Genomic DNA, 17184 nt, shown 5'->3' with positions numbered 1-17184 from the left:
ATCGGTTTAAGATAAAAGTTATTTGAGCTTGAACAGATGTATCAAAGCAAGGTTGTTGCCAACTGCATACAGAATAGGCTAATCTAACTGCAATCTAAGAATGGTGGTACTACAATCAATAGGTGCATCTAGGAAGGATAATAAGAACTCTTTTCCTTTAGTTTTTTTAAATACAATCTAGATATTACAGTTGTGTTTTCATATCACTTCGAAGAACAACACTGCATAAGGATCGAATCCTGCACACATTCAGCTGAAGACCCTGTTGGTTGGAACTGTGGCTAAATTCCAACATTAAATCGTAAGAGTTTTGAGGCTTAACTTGCTTACTTGAGGCTTATTTTGGTTGCTATGTGCAATAGAAGTTTAAATCATTGTTTCAGTACTTGATAGTGAGCGATTTCTTAACAAGTAGCTGAATTAAAGGTGACTTGTGGTGATTTACCCACAATATCCTGCAACCCATCATATCTGAATTGCCAAAGCTACACTAAATTTACACTAGTCCCACTTTCCAATAATACATCCATAGCCTTCATAGTTCACCCAAGTACGTTTTAAAGATTGGGAGGTTATCCACCTCCCAGACAGTGTATTCTCCACCCACTACTCTGAGAGTGAAAAAAAGTTTTCCTCAAATTTCCATAAAGCTTCCTGCCTTTCACCTTAACATTATGATCTTATGTCACTGACATTTTGACTGAGGGGAACAGCTGCTTTTTGTTCAACCTGTTCATCCCCTCAATCTTGTACATTTCTATCAGGTTAATCACGATTGAGAGAAACCCACCCTCCACTCCCTTGCTGCCACAAGAGGTGCAAAACCTATGCCCGCACCTCCTCCTCACCCAAAGGATCCTTCCACATCCGGCAGAGATTTTCCTGTACATCCAAACACCTCATCTACTGCGTGCATTGCTCTCGATGTGGTGTCTTCTATATTGGGGAGATTGGACACCAACTCGTGGAATGTTTCAGGGAACATCTCTGGGACATGCACCAAATAACCCCACTGCTCTGTGACCAACCACTTCAACTCCCCCTCCCACTCCGCCAAGGACATGCAAGTCCTAGGCCTCCTCCACTGTCAAATCCAAGCCACCTGATGACTGGAGGCAGAACGCCTCATGTTCCACCTTGGAAACTTCCAACCACACGGCATCAATATCGACTTCACCAGTTTCCTTATTTCCCCTCCCCCCCACCTCATCCCAGATCCAACCCACTGCCCTCTTGAACTGTCCTACCAGTCCATCTTCCTTCTCACCTGTCTGCTCCACCTTCCCCTCCACCTATCACCGTCACCCCAACCTGCAATTACCTACTGCCTTCACAGCTACTTCCCCGCTCCCCCACCCTCCTATTTATTTCTCAGTGCCCTTCCCCCCGCCACTTTCCCCATTCCCATATTTCTGATGAAGGGCTTATGTCTGAAACGTCAACTCTGTTGCTCCTTGGACGTTGCCTAACCTGCTGTGCTTTTCCAGCACCACATTTTTTGATTCTCAGGCTCCCCCTAAACTTCTCTGTGCCAAAGAAAATAGCCCTAGTTTATCCAGTCTCTCTTCATAGCTAAAAAGTATTCCATTCCAGTCAACATCTTCGCTGCACCCCCTCCAGAACAATCACAACCGTCCCCAAGTGCAGAGATCTGATGTGCATGCAGTACTTCAGTTGTGGTCTAACCAAATTCCTGCACAGCTACTCTTATAATCTACCCTTGACTGATAAAGGCGAGTGTCCCATATATCTTCTTAACTACCCTATTAAATCCCTGAAAGTGTTCGGACAGTTTATGTACAAACACCCCAAGATCCTTCTGTTCCTGTGAGCTTCTTAGTGTTCTACTGTTCACTGTGTACTCCCTTGTCTTGATAATTCTTCCAAAATGCATCAGGGTTAAGTTACATTTGCTGCTGATCTGCCCAATCCATTTATATCCTCCTGTGGCCCAAGACCATCTTCCTCACTGTCAAGTATGCAACTAATTTGTGTCATTTACAAACTTACTTATCACACCCCTCAAGACTCATCTAGCACAGATCCCTGTGGTATGCCATTGGGCACTGGCCTCCAGTTACACAAAAAGCCTTCTATCACCACCTCTTGTCTCCTCCCACTAAGTTAAATTTGGATCCAAATTGCCACATTACCCTGGATCCAACATGTCTCTTCATCAGTCTCTCCTGTGGCATTTTGTCAAAAGCTTTGCTGAAATCCGTACAAATGATATTAACTGTGCTACCCTTGTCTACATGCTTGGTCACCTTTGAAAAGTTTAACCAGACTTAGTAGATATGACATCCTTCTCACAAAGCCATGCTGACTATCCCTGATCAAACCTTGCTTCTCTAAAATGGAAGCTGAAAATGTGTTGCTGGAAAAGCGCAGCAGGTCAGGCAGCATCCAAGGAACAGGAAATTCGACGTTTCGGGCATAAGCCCTTCTTCAGGAATGAGGAAAGTGTGTCCAGCAGGCTAAGATAAAAGGTAGGGAGGAAGGGCTTGGGGGAGGGGCGATGGAGATGCGATAGGTGGAAGGAGGTCAAGGTGAGGGTGATAGGCCAGAACACCTCTGGGAACTTGCGGAACGTTTCAGAGAACACCTCTGGGACACCCGGACCAACCAACCCAACCACCCCGTTGCTCAACACTTTAACTCCCCCTCCCACTCCACCAAGGACATGCAGGTTCTTGGACTCCTCCATCGCCAGACCATAACAACACGACGGTTGGAGGAAGAGCGCCTCATCTTCCGCCTGGGAACCCTCCAACCACAAGGTATGAACTCAGATTTCTCCAGTTTCCTCATTTCCCTTCCCCCCACCTTGTCTCAGTCGAATCCCTCGAACTCAGCACCGCCTTCCTAACCTGCAATCTTTCTCCTGACCTCTCCACTCCCACCCCACTCCAGCCTATCACCCTCACCTTGACCTCCTTCCACCTAACGCACCTCCATTGCCCCTCGCCCAAGTCCCTCCTCCCTACCTTTTATCTTAGCCTGCTGGACACACTTTCCTCATTCCTGAAGAAGGGCTTATGCCCGAAACGTCAAATTTCCTGTTCCTTGGATGCCTGACCTGCTGCACTTTTCCAGCAACACATTTTCAGCTCTGATCTCCAGCATCTGCAGACCTCACTTTCTCCTCTCTAAAATGGAAATTAATTCTTTCCTTCAGAATTTTCTCTAATAGTTTCCCTACCACTGAATGAGTATGTCAGCATGGACAGGAATGAGGCTGGGAGCCTCAGGGGTGGAGAGAGAAATGGGAGGGGGTGGGGCTTTAGTCCATTTATTTAAGGAAAAATATACTGGAATTTGAGGCAGTTAGAGAAGGTCCATTAGATTGTTTCTTGGAATGGAGGGATTGTCTTAATGAGATGTTGAGTAGTTTGGATCTGTAATCATTGGAGTTTAGGAGAATGAGAGAAGACACAGAATACACAGCATTACAGCACAGGAACAGACCCTTTGGTCCACCATGTCAGCACCAGCCATGATGCCATTCTAAACTAATACTATCTGCCTACACATCGTCCATATCCCTCTAGTTCCTGCTTGTTCATATCTGTCCAAGTGCCTCTTAAACATGAGTATTCATCTACTTCTAACACCTTCCATGGCAAACTGTTCCAGGCATCTACCACCTTCTGTGTGAAAACTTGTCTTGCACATCTCCTTTAAACTGCATCAAGTAGCAATGACAGTAACTGGAATGTTGGCTTCATTACAAAGTGATTCAAGTACAGGTGTAACTGGAGAGTCTTGATGAGACTGTATCTAGGATATGGTGCACAGATTTGATCTCTCATCCTCAGATCTCTTATCCTTAGATTGCTAGGACTGAATGAAACGTAAGATTATTAGGAGGCTTGACAAAGTAGATGCACTTGTGGGAGAGTCTGGAATCAGGGATCATAATCTCAGAGGAAGAGGGTTCCCATTTAAGACAGAGGTGAGGAAGGCTGTTCTCTCTTATAGATAGTCAGTGTGTGCAATTCTTTACTGTAGAGTTCTGTTGAGTCTGCTTAAGTATATTCAAGGCTGAGATGGACATATTTTGAATCAGGAAGGGATTCAAGGTTTATGGGGATAGGACAGGAAAATGGACTTGAGGACTGTCATGTCAATTATGATTGCATTGAATGGTGGAGCTTACTTGATGACCCCTATGTCTTACTTCAATACTGTTAGCAACTAGAGAAGTAACTCCTTTATCCATTAAATTTTGTAATATTCAATTTCCAAGTCTTTCTAAAATTTTAAACAGATTAACAAAATCTAAGTTAAGGATTAGTAGAATGTCTTCACTAGCAAATGGGTAATGAAAGTATGTCACCATACTGGACAATAGGGTTGTTCTCTCATTAGAGACAGACACAACAGGTGGTAGTTTAACCGGAAGGTCACTACGTCTCAGGTGAGGGGAGTGGTTGGAGAAGAAGAATCCTTAATAGTGTCCTGAGTCAGTGAGGGAATTGGACTCATGCTGTTGGCATCACCCTGCATTGCAAACCGGCTGTCTAGCCAGTTGAGCTAACCAACTAACTGATTAAAATATAAGTGTGTTTGAAAAATTATCTAAAACTAATGAACTGAAAATCATCCAGAATGTAATATTTGTAATAAAAGCTTCTGGTTACACACCTGGACTAGCAGAGGGTGAATCCATTGAGCGTGATTCACTGCTTCCTCCTCCACTTTCTGAATCACTATACATACCACTCCCCTGGGTGACGGAGGACCAAGCTCTAAATGGCATATGATTCCGGACTGTTGAAAAAAAAAGCATTGGTAATGGCACACAACTGATAATATCACCTGATTCAGTCAGACAACAGATCATCACACAACAGATCATTTCATAAAGCAAAAGAAAAATTATATCCCAAGTAATACTAAAACTGAAAGAAATGCAGTAACAATGAACTATAGTGTTTGGTGGTACAAAAGAAGATGGACAATTGATATTTCATACTGCAAAACCTAATGGAATGCTGTCTGTTGATCAGACCTCGAGTGAAAAAGAGACAAATATCTGACATGGATTCCATGTTGAGCACCTAATTATTTCTAGTGACTAATGAAAATAGTATGTGTAGTAGTATGAAATTAATTAATATCTTCAATACAGTAGAAGAGATCTGAGTGCAAAAATGATAAGGAGATAATTTAGACGGGAAATTTACAACAGGATTAGTTATACAGGTCTGGTTTTAACAGTTTATTTTTACGTCTAGAATTATAATTACATAGATTAAATATGGTATTCTGGTAGAAACCACTAACTGGTATATTTATATTTAAGATACTGTACCAAGGAAGTTTACATTAACGGGATAGATTTTAAATCATCCAGTGACCAATCAATGGCAACATACTCCAATGATATTTATTTGATAATTTGCACTTTACATCCAAAATGGATGCCTACATACAACTCACTGGCTCAAACCAAGTGACCAACATGACTTTGATAATCGCAGGAAATGTCGGTTAGGGTAGGGGATTGGAGTTTTGAGTCAGAGGACCCCAAGATACTCCTGTGAAGCTCAAAGAAGCTCTTCTTGTGCTCCTCTTCATAATTTTAACATTCACAGCTTCAGGTCTCTTCAGCTGGAATACTCATTAAGCAAGCAAAGTGCCCATGGTGGACACTTCGCCTGGTAGACAATAGGCTCTTAATGGCAGCAAATAGCTGACAGCATTACTTAACTTCTAGGGATCCTGACCATTTTACCTAAACTTAGTTCTGCATTTCTGACTCCATTATGTTCATTACTTTGCAACTGTAACTCGTATTTGTTGACATGGATAGGGTGGGAAAAAGAGAAAGAGAAAGTAATGGAATGATGCACAATTTTGGACAAAGCTTTAAACTCCAAAGAAGTGACGAAGGTGAGGTCTAAAGCTGCAATTCTGGATTGGACAATGTTTGATGCAGCTGCCAAGTTGGTTAGGGAACTGAAGCCAATACTAGTAACAGCTAAATGATTAGGAGTGTGCTAATTGACAATTAAGCACTCATTACTGATTGTATGCAATTTTAGTGAACAGTTTATTTCCTAAACTCTCCTAATCAACAATCCTTCAAAATTGTGCAGCAATCTGAAATTCCCATGGAGACCATGTTTGTTTGAAGACTCTAAGTTACCTAGCGTTAAAGTGTTTTCTATTCCAAAACAAATTGGGTGAAACTAGCAAAATAAATGGATATTGCACGTAATGACCATAAGCTGAACAGGAGTTAATCAAATGCTACTGATCGTATCAGCTTCACTGTTGATTTCCTAGAGAAATATGACTGCTTAAAGTTAAAATTGGACCTCAGCAATACATCAGGTGACTTCCTAGGGAATTTTTCCAAAACTTCAACTAGTTACATTTATTCTGGAAATTCTGATAAAATACCTAGCTATGCATTTTACAGAAGGACCAGCATAAAGAATGTGGTTTGTTCACCAACACCTTGCTAGGGGTCCTTCTTTGTCTCAAGAGCAATGAAAGGGAAGCAGAAAGAACAGCACTGGCTCCCACTGGTGGGAGGGACAAGAGGATGAAGTGATCTGTTTTTTCCAGAGGATGCATGGGGAAGTCAGGGGAACCTAATTATCCAAGAGGACAGTGGCAAGCCACTTTCATCCCCAGGACACCCATATCAACTAATCCCACTGCCCTGTGGCTGAACACTTCAACACCTCCACCCTTCCCCGACCTATCACCTTTACCCCCACCTCCATCCACCTATTGCGCACTCAGCTACCTTCTCCCCTGCCCCACTCCTCCCTTTCTCTCTCCACCCCCGAGGCTCCCAGCCTCATTCCTGATGAAGGGCTTATGCCCGAAACGTCGATTTTCCTTTTCTTCAGATGTTGCCTGACCTCTGTGCTTTTCCAGCACCACATTCTTGACTCTAATCGCCAGCATCTGCAGTCATCACTTTCGCCTAGCCGATTTCAAAAAGCACACCCTATTAACAAAGTATCTCTTTAGCCAAATATTCTCCTGAATATTTAAAATGAACCCAATGAAAATATGTCATTACTGAAAAAAGAATTATTTTCTGTAAATGTCCAAGGCATTTCATCAAGCATGTTGAACACATTATGTGTCTAATACATCATCAAACACATAACCGAATCTCTAAGACCTAATGTTCAAGCAATTATACATTAAGAATTGAACATATTACATGTAAAAAAAAAAGTTCCAACACCTTGTAGATCAGAAGTGTTATTTGATGGTTTCTCTCCGGGATTAGTTGATCTAATATGATGAAGACTTTCAACATCAGGTGACTGAACAGTAAGATCACCTGAGGTTCCTGAAGTCTGTGACAAATTTCCTTGTGATGAATGAGGGCTATTTGTTGTTCTTTTAAGAAATGGAAGCCTAGAGAGGAAAGAAAACATTGGTGTAAGGAAATATTTTTCAGTTTTATTGAAATTAATGTATGTGTAAAGGTTTAGCAGTAGAGAAGGGGAGTGAGGGAAGAATAGCATTGGAAGGTAACCTCACTTCATTTTGAATAAACACGATACATATCTGACGAGCAAAACTTAAAAAAAGGTGGGCGAGACCCAGATCTGGATGTCTTTCTATCACCTTTTCTAAGCAATTTAATTTTTTTGCTGCTGTATTTGTTTTGGTAAGGGATTTTTACTTTAGGGGGCTTTAACACTGTGATTAGGGCTTTCATAAACAGACAGATTTGTTCCCAACATTTAGATCTCGAACTGGTTCCCAAGATCTACTAATGGTGCATACTGGCTGAACAGGCATGGAGAATGTAAGGGTAGAAAGCATGATGCTGGAGGGGGGAAGAGAAAAATGAGTTGGCGTGTGATGTACGAGTGGCCACTAGGATGAGTGCAAGACAAAAAGTGGAACGGAGGAGGCAATAATGTATGAGAAGGTCTTGGCACCTCATATAAACAAAAAGAACTGAGAACTACTGTTAGAAAAGAGATGGGCTATCAGTATTCAGTAGCCCTTATCTGCTCTGAATTCAATGGGCAGACCTAACTACATCTTGCAACTCTACCTCAAATTCCCCAGTGCGTAAATCATGCCTTTCCCAATGCAGGTGAATCAAACTGAGAAGTTTTCTCAATTCAAGCAGGCTGCATCATAAATAAAAATTCAATCCAAGAACAGTTGAAAGTCACAAACAAAACATTCACATTACAATCTCTGGCACAACAGGTTGACTTTATTATAACACATGAATTTTCTGAGGGTCATAGTCATACTCTTGCAGATAAATTCTTCCTCCAAATTATTTAAAACCAGCTGTCAATGCACTTCAATATATGTATTTTTCAATGGGATATTGACAGTATATTTGGTACCCAACCCTAACTGCCCTTGAACTGAGTAGCTTACCACACGATTTCAGGGAGCAGTTGAGAGTCATTACTTACCCACCATTTGATGAAACTGAATATTGAAATAAGTATGGCTCCATCGAACCTTCTTCCTTTGGCAAACTTTTGACAAATTCTGAATACTGTTGTCCGGGTTCATAAAGCTTGGTAGTTTCACAAAGAGATTGATAGTTAACAGGAAGGGAAACTACTTGGGCATGCTGCATCTGAAACAAGTTGACTGTCACCTGAAAGAGTCAGTTATTCTTATTGAAATATTTCCTGTAAAAGGTAGTAGTACTGCAACTTAAGTGACAATGTTTTTAAGAAGTTAGAAAATTTTGTGAACTTCACAAACATATTCTTTCTATAATTACAAATTATAACTACGCAACCATCATTTACAGGACAGAAGCTTACCGATTTTAATGTAAGATCACACTGGTAGACTAATTCACGTAATTGTGTAAGTATATCACTTTTGATGTTTTCCATATTGCTTCGTTTTTCATTGGCATCTAATATAGAAGCTTTGAAATGTTCTTCAGCTTCTTCAGCCTGCAAAACAGTTTTAAAACGATCAATTGTGCACGGATTCAATTTTTATTGTCTCAAATGTTCAAAGTAATTGAGTCTTTAAGGCGGGTTCCCAAACAAGATTTTGGGGTCACAAGCTCCAAAGCAGAAGTGACTGTCAACAAGCTTAGGCTGCTCTGACAGCTGTGTGGCCTCTGAAAAACATGTCTGTTTTTCATGAGCAATGTACCTGACCAACTCCACACAGAGATCTGTTGCATGACAGCACTGCGTGAAAAGGCAAGTGTTCATTCTACACACCCTTTTATCAACTGCTCTGAAGGAGGTGGGAGATGGCAATATGGAAAATGAAGGGAAGGCAAGATGGGCATGAACATGGGGTTACACTAGATACAAGTTTGGGAAGCATAGACTGAAGGGAAAAATAACTGTATAGATAACTTTAACAGTTGAGTACTGTAAAATTTTAAATTGGGATTACTTGAATGAAATCTTCACTCTGCAACTCAGAAAGTTAATAATTTTAATCATCAAATTGCAGGCAATATAATTATGTTACTATGAAGCTGAATCAATTAAATATACAATTCAAAATCTTAAAATGTGTTAAAACAGGCAACATTCCTAAAGATGACAGACAAAACAAAACTGTGGCAAATTACAATATGGTTTAAACAATTACTTTTTGTAAGGCATCTTCTTCCAGTTTTCTTTTTTTTTCAAGTTGTCTGTTGTACATTCCAGTTATCCCACCACTGAAACTCAAATGTTCCTCTTCTGCTCGCACTGTAGAAGACCTGGCTTTCTCATACTCTTCTTGGCGTTGAAGGTATAATAGATTTGCTTTCCTATGGGATGTTTCTGCTTCATGCTGACAAGTACAGAAAAGTATTTTAATATTTAGAGAATACGCAGTTCTTTTAAAAACAACGAATGAAGAGCAAGTCAGAAAACTGATTAAATTTTAAAATTGCGTTATAGAAAGACTTATGTTCATCTTAAAACATTATAGAACATTGTACCATTTTTCTTTGTTCTCGCTGCCACTGCTCTTTAATTTCTTTACGTTGCTTATCCAGTTCATTCCTTCGCAACAGAAGTGGCTGCAAAAACACAGAGGAACAAAGGTGGTGTTTTGTAACAACATTTGACAACTTTGAGTTTTAAACATACTATAAAAATTATGAGTTCAGTTTATCATATTTCAAGAGTTGAACTGCAATTTTCAAATGTTGTTAAATACCCAATATCGTCCCACATTCAAGATTATGGAGATATGAGACAACTTTACACATTCAAAAAACACAAGCTGGAAATAAATTACTTAGATGAGATACTAAACAGAAGGAATGAAGAAGAAAAATAAACTGTTCGTTTCCCATATTATTACTGAATGCCTTTAGTAGATCACTTGCCTATCCACTCAAGGATAATCATATGGAGATCAAAAGTGGTAGGGAATGAGAGAATGAGACAAAGAAATGAAAATCATATATCTCCAAAATTAAGAAGAAACTGGAATGGTTTGACAAGTCTCGGAAAAAAACAATACAGGTCGTTCTGCTATAATGTGACAGTTGTTCCTCTGCAACCTTGCTCTATAGAAAATTGCATTATGAAAAGCCACTATAGAAAATCATGCTGTAGAAGACCACTATATCCGTTCAGCAGAAAGTTCATGTTATCCAAACAATCTTCACAATTTGTCAATCGCACTATAGCCAATTTGCATTGACGAAACACACATTGTACCAGAACAACCTGTAAACAAATTAGGAAATAAACTCGAAACAAAAGTTGAGCCAGTATTTAGTGAACACAAACTTCCCTTGTATTAGTATTTCAATGGGAAACTGGCGTCACGAAATACCAGTAAATTTGAACTTGTAATAATAAAAGAAAAATCATTATAGAGTCATAGAGACAGACCGTTCGGTCTAACCCGTCCATGCCGAGCAGGTGTCCCAACCCAATCTAGTCCCACCTGCCAGCACCCTGCCCATATCCCTCCAAACCCTTCCTATTCATATACCCATCCAAATGCCTCTTAAATGTTGCAACTGCAATCAAGACTTCCCTCAGCAAAATGAAGTTAAACCATGCAAATGTCTCACCTGAATAAATTTATTTGATTGGAGGCCTGCTCCAGTTTGAAGAAGAGCTTGACAGTACTCAACATCATAGTCAAAAGCAGACAAATACACTGATTGAAATGGCATGTGCTCCTGTTCAAAAATAAAATAAAAATATGATCCCAGCTAATGGTAGTACTGGACAAGTCAAACATCAAATTTGACCTGTATTATGTTTAATTTGTTTGGTTAATTAATATCGGAGTTAGTCGCTAAGACATAATAACAAGGCTGCTGATGTTCTTTAACAGCAGAACATAGCTTGGTATGGTTGTTTCTTGTCCAATATTGGAGTTAGAGAAATGCTAACACAAACATTAAAATTAAGTTTCAAATTGATATCCAACACCAAAATACAGAGATTCAATTGGGAAGGTACGATACTCCGAACTCAGAGTTGAGTTTATGCTTAACTGACCCCTTCCAGTTTCTCTTTCGTGAACTGTAGAGACAACATCACAATTCCTGCAAGTTTGATTGCATGAACACTTCATAACTCTGATGACATAACTTTTTCAAATTCTAACACTTAAGATTTCTAACCCAAACCCTACTTGTTTGGAAACTTCTCAAGTCAATAAAGTGTAATACTGGAGAAAGCACAGCAGGTCAGGCAGAGGGTGTTGACGTTTTAGGCTTAAACCTTCATCAGAACTGCGGAGAGGGAAGGGGGCTAAAATATAAATGGGGGTGAGATAGCTGGGATGGCGATAGGTGGGTTAAGGTAGGAGGAAGTGATTGTGTTAGATCAGTGGGACATATGGAGTGGATCGGTGGGACTCCCCGTAGTTATCATATTCCATCCCACTAATCTCGAAATTCACACATCATCCTCTGCCATTTCGCCACCTACAGTCAGACCCCACCACCAAAAATACATTTCCCTCCCTACCCCTATCTGCTCCCTCCGTGACTCATTTGTTAGGTCCACATTCCCCACCAACACCCTCTCCACACTTGGCATTTCCCCTGCTGCCGTAAGAGGTGCAAAGCCTGCACCGATACCTTCTCCCACACCTCCATTCAAGCTCCCAAGGATCATTCCAAATCCGACAGTGATTTACTTGCATATCCTCAAACCTCATTTACTTGTGGAATGGTTCAGGGAACATATCTAGTCTATACGCACCAAACAACCCCACCTTCCTGTAGCCATTCATTTCAACTCCCCCTCCCACTCCCATTACCCCCATGATGTGTCCATGCTGGTTCTCCTCCAACGCCTAAACAAGGCCACCCACAAACTGGAGGAGGAACACCTCATCTTCCACGTTGGGGGCCTACAATCACATGGCCTCAACATTGAATTCAATTTCCAAACCTCCCCTCCCCATCCCAGATCCAACCGTCTGACTTGGCTCCATCCTCTTGATCTGACCTGTCTGCCCACCTTCCTTCCCACCTATCCTCTCGACGCTTCCCACCGACCTATCACAATCATTTCCTATCTTCGGCCACCTATTGCAATCCCAACTATCTTTCCCCCAGCCCTACCCTCCCATTTAATTCTTGGCCTCCTTCCTCTCCCCAGTCCTGATGAGGGGTTAAGCCAAAATGTCGATTCTCGTGCTCCTCAGATGTTGCCTGACCTGCTGTGCTTTTTCCAGCACCACACTTTATTGACTCTGACTTCTCCAGCATCTGCAGTTCTCGCTATCTCCTGGAAACTCCACAAATTAGGGAAACCATTGCTGCTGCAATGACTGGGTGTCCCTGAATTGAACAAACTCTTGTTGTGAATGAAAGTAAAATTTGCTTCAGAACAAAATTCTTGATGTTTCCCAACTGAATTTTGAATTCTCTGCTTTGAAGTCAAAACAAAAATAATGGCTTAATTTATTTTTGCAATATTTGTCATAAACCCAAAAGCATAATCATCTTATTCTATTGATACTGCAGGGGTTCTTCCAAGCTCTTGTTTGCAGTCAAATTTCCTCTCGGAACTGGCACATTTAGTTCTTGAATGACTTTGACCTTTTTTCAAAATATATGTAAGAACTTCTCAGCATTAACCCATGTCCATCTATCTCACTTTTTAAAGCAATCCAAAGGCCAAAACATTATGATACATTTTACAGATTCTCTGGTTTCTGGTCCAGTGTACTTTCCTCAGAGACTACAGGCCATGTTAGTTTAACATGGGAAATTGTTGGAATTCATTATTTAGGAAGCAATAACAGAATATTTGGAAAGTCAAAACAAACTCCATCAGAGTCAGCATGGTTTTGTGAAGGTAAATCTTGTGACGGTAAATCATGTTTAACAATGTGCTAGAATTCTTTGAAGTTGTTGTAAATGACAGGGATAAACGAGATCCTGACCATATAGCATGCCTGGACTTCCAGAAGGTATTTAATTAGGTGCTGCACAGAAAGTTTATACACAAGGTTTGGGGTAATTCATTAACTTGGACAGAGGATTGGTTAACCAATAGAGAGAAGAGTTGGGATAAATGAGTCTTTTTCTGGTTGGCAAGATATAACTAGTGGTGTGCCACAGGATTCAGTTCTCAGGCCTCAACTGTTTACAATCTATGCTAATGACTGGGAGGTGGGGATGGAAGGACTGAAAGGTTATGAAAGCAGACAGAAAGTGGAGGTGAAGCTGAGACAAGATTAACCATAATTGTATCAAGTGGCAGAGCAGCCTCAAGGGGTTGAACTGCTTACTCCTGCTCCTAGTTCTGACGCTCTTGGATCAAATTTTGGTCAGAAGACCTTCAGCTCACCTATCCTACCCAGCCAACTATCCTTTCTCCCCTACTGTGGCAGCCTTATCAATTATAAGCTGTATTAATCAGTATTCTGAATGAATTTAAGAACTGATTCACTTCACTTATGACACTCCTAAAAACTTTTGTGCCTGATTTACTACTGTAGGAAGTTTGTGCATATATCCAATGCTCATTCACTCCTAAACATGTGTGACTTAGATGAATTGCTCACTTACTAAATTCTCAATTTGTAATCTTTTTCTTGAATTTGTTCATGGAATGTGCATGTTGATTGCATAGGCCAGCATTTATTGCCCATTCCCAATTGTCTAGACAGTAGTTAAGGGCTAACCATACTAGAGACTGGTGGCACGCAAAAGCCCGGTCAGGTCAGGATGGCAGATGTTAACTTCACTAAAGGGCTTCAGTGAACCAGATGATTTTAATGATAATCCAACAGTAGTTACATCAGCTCCAATAGGCCAGCTCTTTCTTAAAAAAAACTCACCATATGCCATCATGGCTTTCTAACCCACATCCCTGGAACATTAGCCCTGGATTCTGGGTTACTAATTCAATGATATTACCACTATGCTACCTGTCTACATGTGTCACAAAATGACTTCAGAAGAAACAGCATGTTGATAACTGAAGAGCATATTTTGCAACAGCTCTTGCATTCCCCAATATTAGGCAGTGTCATATTTACCTGTTGTCCAATAAAGGTCTTAGCTGACTCTGCCAATTTTGAAAAGCTTCTTGCATATTCCATATCTGGATGTTTAACAAAAATAAAAAAAATGGTTAGAAATAAAATTCATTCACAAGATGGCATCGCGGGCTAGGCCAGCTTTTATTGATCATCCATCATTGCCTAGAAGGCAAGTAAGAGTCAAACAGTTACTGTTATGGATCTACAGTCACATGTAGGCAGACAGGTAGTGGTGGTAGATTTCCTTCCTTAAAAGGACATTGGTGAACCAAATGGGCTTTTCTGACAATCAACAATAATTTCACGTACATTGTTAGACTCTTAAACCTACACTTTTTTTTACTCAATTCAAATTTCACTGCCTGCCATGGCGGGTTTCAAAAATGGGTCCCCAAAACATTAGCTGGGTATCTATATTCATATGTAGTGATAATACCATTTGGTCAACACTCCCCACCAGGCAAGGATAATCAAAGCAAAAGTGGGGCTGATAGTAGGAACCAAAATTGTAATCCTCTTGAGGCAGCAGGCAGCATGCCTGAGATACTAAGTAAGTATTTTGTAAGAAAAGGATGCTACCAATTTCACAATAAAGTCATGAAGTTATACAAGCCCAGATGAAATGTAGCAGAGAGAAACATGAGTTACAAATTGCAAAGGTTCTAGTCAAAAATATTCAACTTCAATTAGGCACTGCTGGGAACTGAAAGATTGCAAATATCACAAAGATAGGCTTTGAAAAAAAAACAGGGAGAATAATTATATAGGTTATGGCACAGGTTAAAAATAGAGCATAAAAATAGATTATTTAGTCCAAACAATTCAGTTGGTGCTTATGCTCGATTAGAATTACTTCATATATTTCCATAGCTAACTAACAGCATAACCCTCAGCCCCACTCATATTCATAGAGTTATACAGCACAGAAACAAACCCTTCGAACTGTACTAGTTCCATCGGCCCTTGCACTTGGCTCATATCCCTCCGTTCTTATTCATATACTTATCTAATTTATTTTAAATGTTGTAACTGCATCTGCATTGACCACTTCCTCTGGAAGTTCATACCACACGTAAACCACTCTACTCTGTAAAAACATTGCCCCTCATGTCTTTTTTTAAATCTTTCTCCTCTCACCTTAAAAATATGTCCCTCAGTCTTGAATTTGCACACTCTAGTGAAAAGCCACCTGCCGTTTACCTTATTTATTATAAACCTCTATAATGTCACCCCTCAACCTTCTACAGTCTAATGAAACATGACCCAACCTATCCAGCCTCTCCCCATAACTCAAATCCTCCATTCCTATCAACATCCTAGTAAATCTCTTTTGAACCCTCTCTAGCTTAATAATATCAATCCCACTACAGGGAGACCAGAACTAGGCACAGTACTCCAGAAGAGGCCTCACCAATGCCAAATACAACCTCAACATAATGTCCCAAAGATTTGAGCAATGAAGGCAGGTGTGCAAAACACTTTCTTAACCGTGTCTATAGAAGATGCAAACTTCAAAGAATTATGTACCTGAACCCGTAGGTCTCCCTGATCTACAACACTCCTTTATATGCATAAGTCTTGCCTTTGTTTATTTTACCAAAATGCAATTCCTATCCAGTCTTGCCTGTAAATATATCTGTACAATTCACTTCAATTACTTCCTGTAGTAGCTAGTTTCCCATTCTCTACACTAAATTCCTTCTAAATTCCCTACTTGATTTCTTCATCTATCTCAACTTTATAGTAGACATGATTTGGAGATGCTGGTGTGGACTGGGGTGTACAAAGTTAAAATCACACGACACCAGGTTATAGTCCAACAGGTTTAATTAACTGGAAGCACTAGCTTTCTGAGCGCTGCTTCTTCATCAAGTGATTGTGGAGTGCACAATTGCAAGACACAGAATTTATAGCAAAAGTTTACAGTATGATGTAACTAAAATTATACATTGAAAAATACCTTGTTTGTTAAGTCTCTCATCTGTTGGAATGACCATGATAGCTTCACTTCTTTCATATGTAAATCACAAAATGTTTTTAAAAAGTTACATTCTCAGGTTAACTGTAACAATTGGTGTCAGCCCAGATAATGTGTTGAAGGTGTTCGCCCTGTGTGTGCTGTTGTCTGTGCCATAATGATTAGACTGCTTCTCATTTAAAAAAATTAGTTAACAGAGTCTTACATAGATTTTTGAGCAAAGTACAATGTAACTCTGCAAGTACAAATTCACCCCACAAAGATATATATGTGTGTGTGTGTGTGTGTGTGTGTGTGTGTGTTTTTAAGTGGTCTAAGTCGGTGAGAGGATGCATGTATGAGTGTGGGATGTGTGTGTGTGTGTATGTGTGCGTGTGTTTCTGTGTGTGTGTGTGTGTGTGTGTATAGGAGTGCCTGTGTGTATGTCTGGGGTGGGGGCTTGTGAGTGTCTGTGAGAGAGAGTGTATATGTGTATGCGTGTGTGTGTTTACACTCTCTCAGACACTCATAACCCCCCACTCATGATTGTGTAGAGTAATCATGAATTGGAAGGCAGAAAGCTAGAATTGTTTGCAAACATGATAGGAGGAAAGAGTGCATGGTTGCCTTAAGAGATAAAGTGCTTTACTAAGCTTAGACATTTATGCAGAAAAATGTGTCTGTAAGCAGCTGCAGATTACAGACAGTTCTGAAATTGAAACATGTATCAATTGGCTTGTTTTGATGTTTTGGCAACTGGCTTGAAT

The 17184-nt window shown here is 40.3% G+C and overlaps 1 protein-coding gene across 2 annotated transcripts in view; it reads right to left on the bottom strand.

Moving 5' to 3' along the window:
• Window positions 1-17184, bottom strand: part of LOC132819165 (rho GTPase-activating protein 29-like) — a 123301-nt gene that overhangs the window by 28071 nt on the left and 78046 nt on the right. For both annotated transcript variants that reach the window (XM_060830579.1, XM_060830580.1), the window contains 8 exons: window positions 14458-14522; window positions 11018-11128; window positions 9926-10006; window positions 9586-9774; window positions 8787-8924; window positions 8424-8614; window positions 7217-7392; window positions 4648-4773 (listed from right to left, as the gene is read on the bottom strand). In XM_060830579.1, coding sequence (XP_060686562.1) covers window positions 4648-4773; window positions 7217-7392; window positions 8424-8614; window positions 8787-8924; window positions 9586-9774; window positions 9926-10006; window positions 11018-11128; window positions 14458-14522 — 1077 coding nt within the window. The remainder of the gene's footprint in view (window positions 1-4647; window positions 4774-7216; window positions 7393-8423; window positions 8615-8786; window positions 8925-9585; window positions 9775-9925; window positions 10007-11017; window positions 11129-14457; window positions 14523-17184) is intronic.

Source organism: Hemiscyllium ocellatum, chromosome 9, assembly GCF_020745735.1.
Source record: "Hemiscyllium ocellatum isolate sHemOce1 chromosome 9, sHemOce1.pat.X.cur, whole genome shotgun sequence".
In the NCBI taxonomy this organism is placed as follows: Eukaryota; Metazoa; Chordata; class Chondrichthyes; order Orectolobiformes; family Hemiscylliidae; genus Hemiscyllium; species Hemiscyllium ocellatum.
This window is presented reverse-complemented; position numbering and strand designations above follow the sequence as displayed.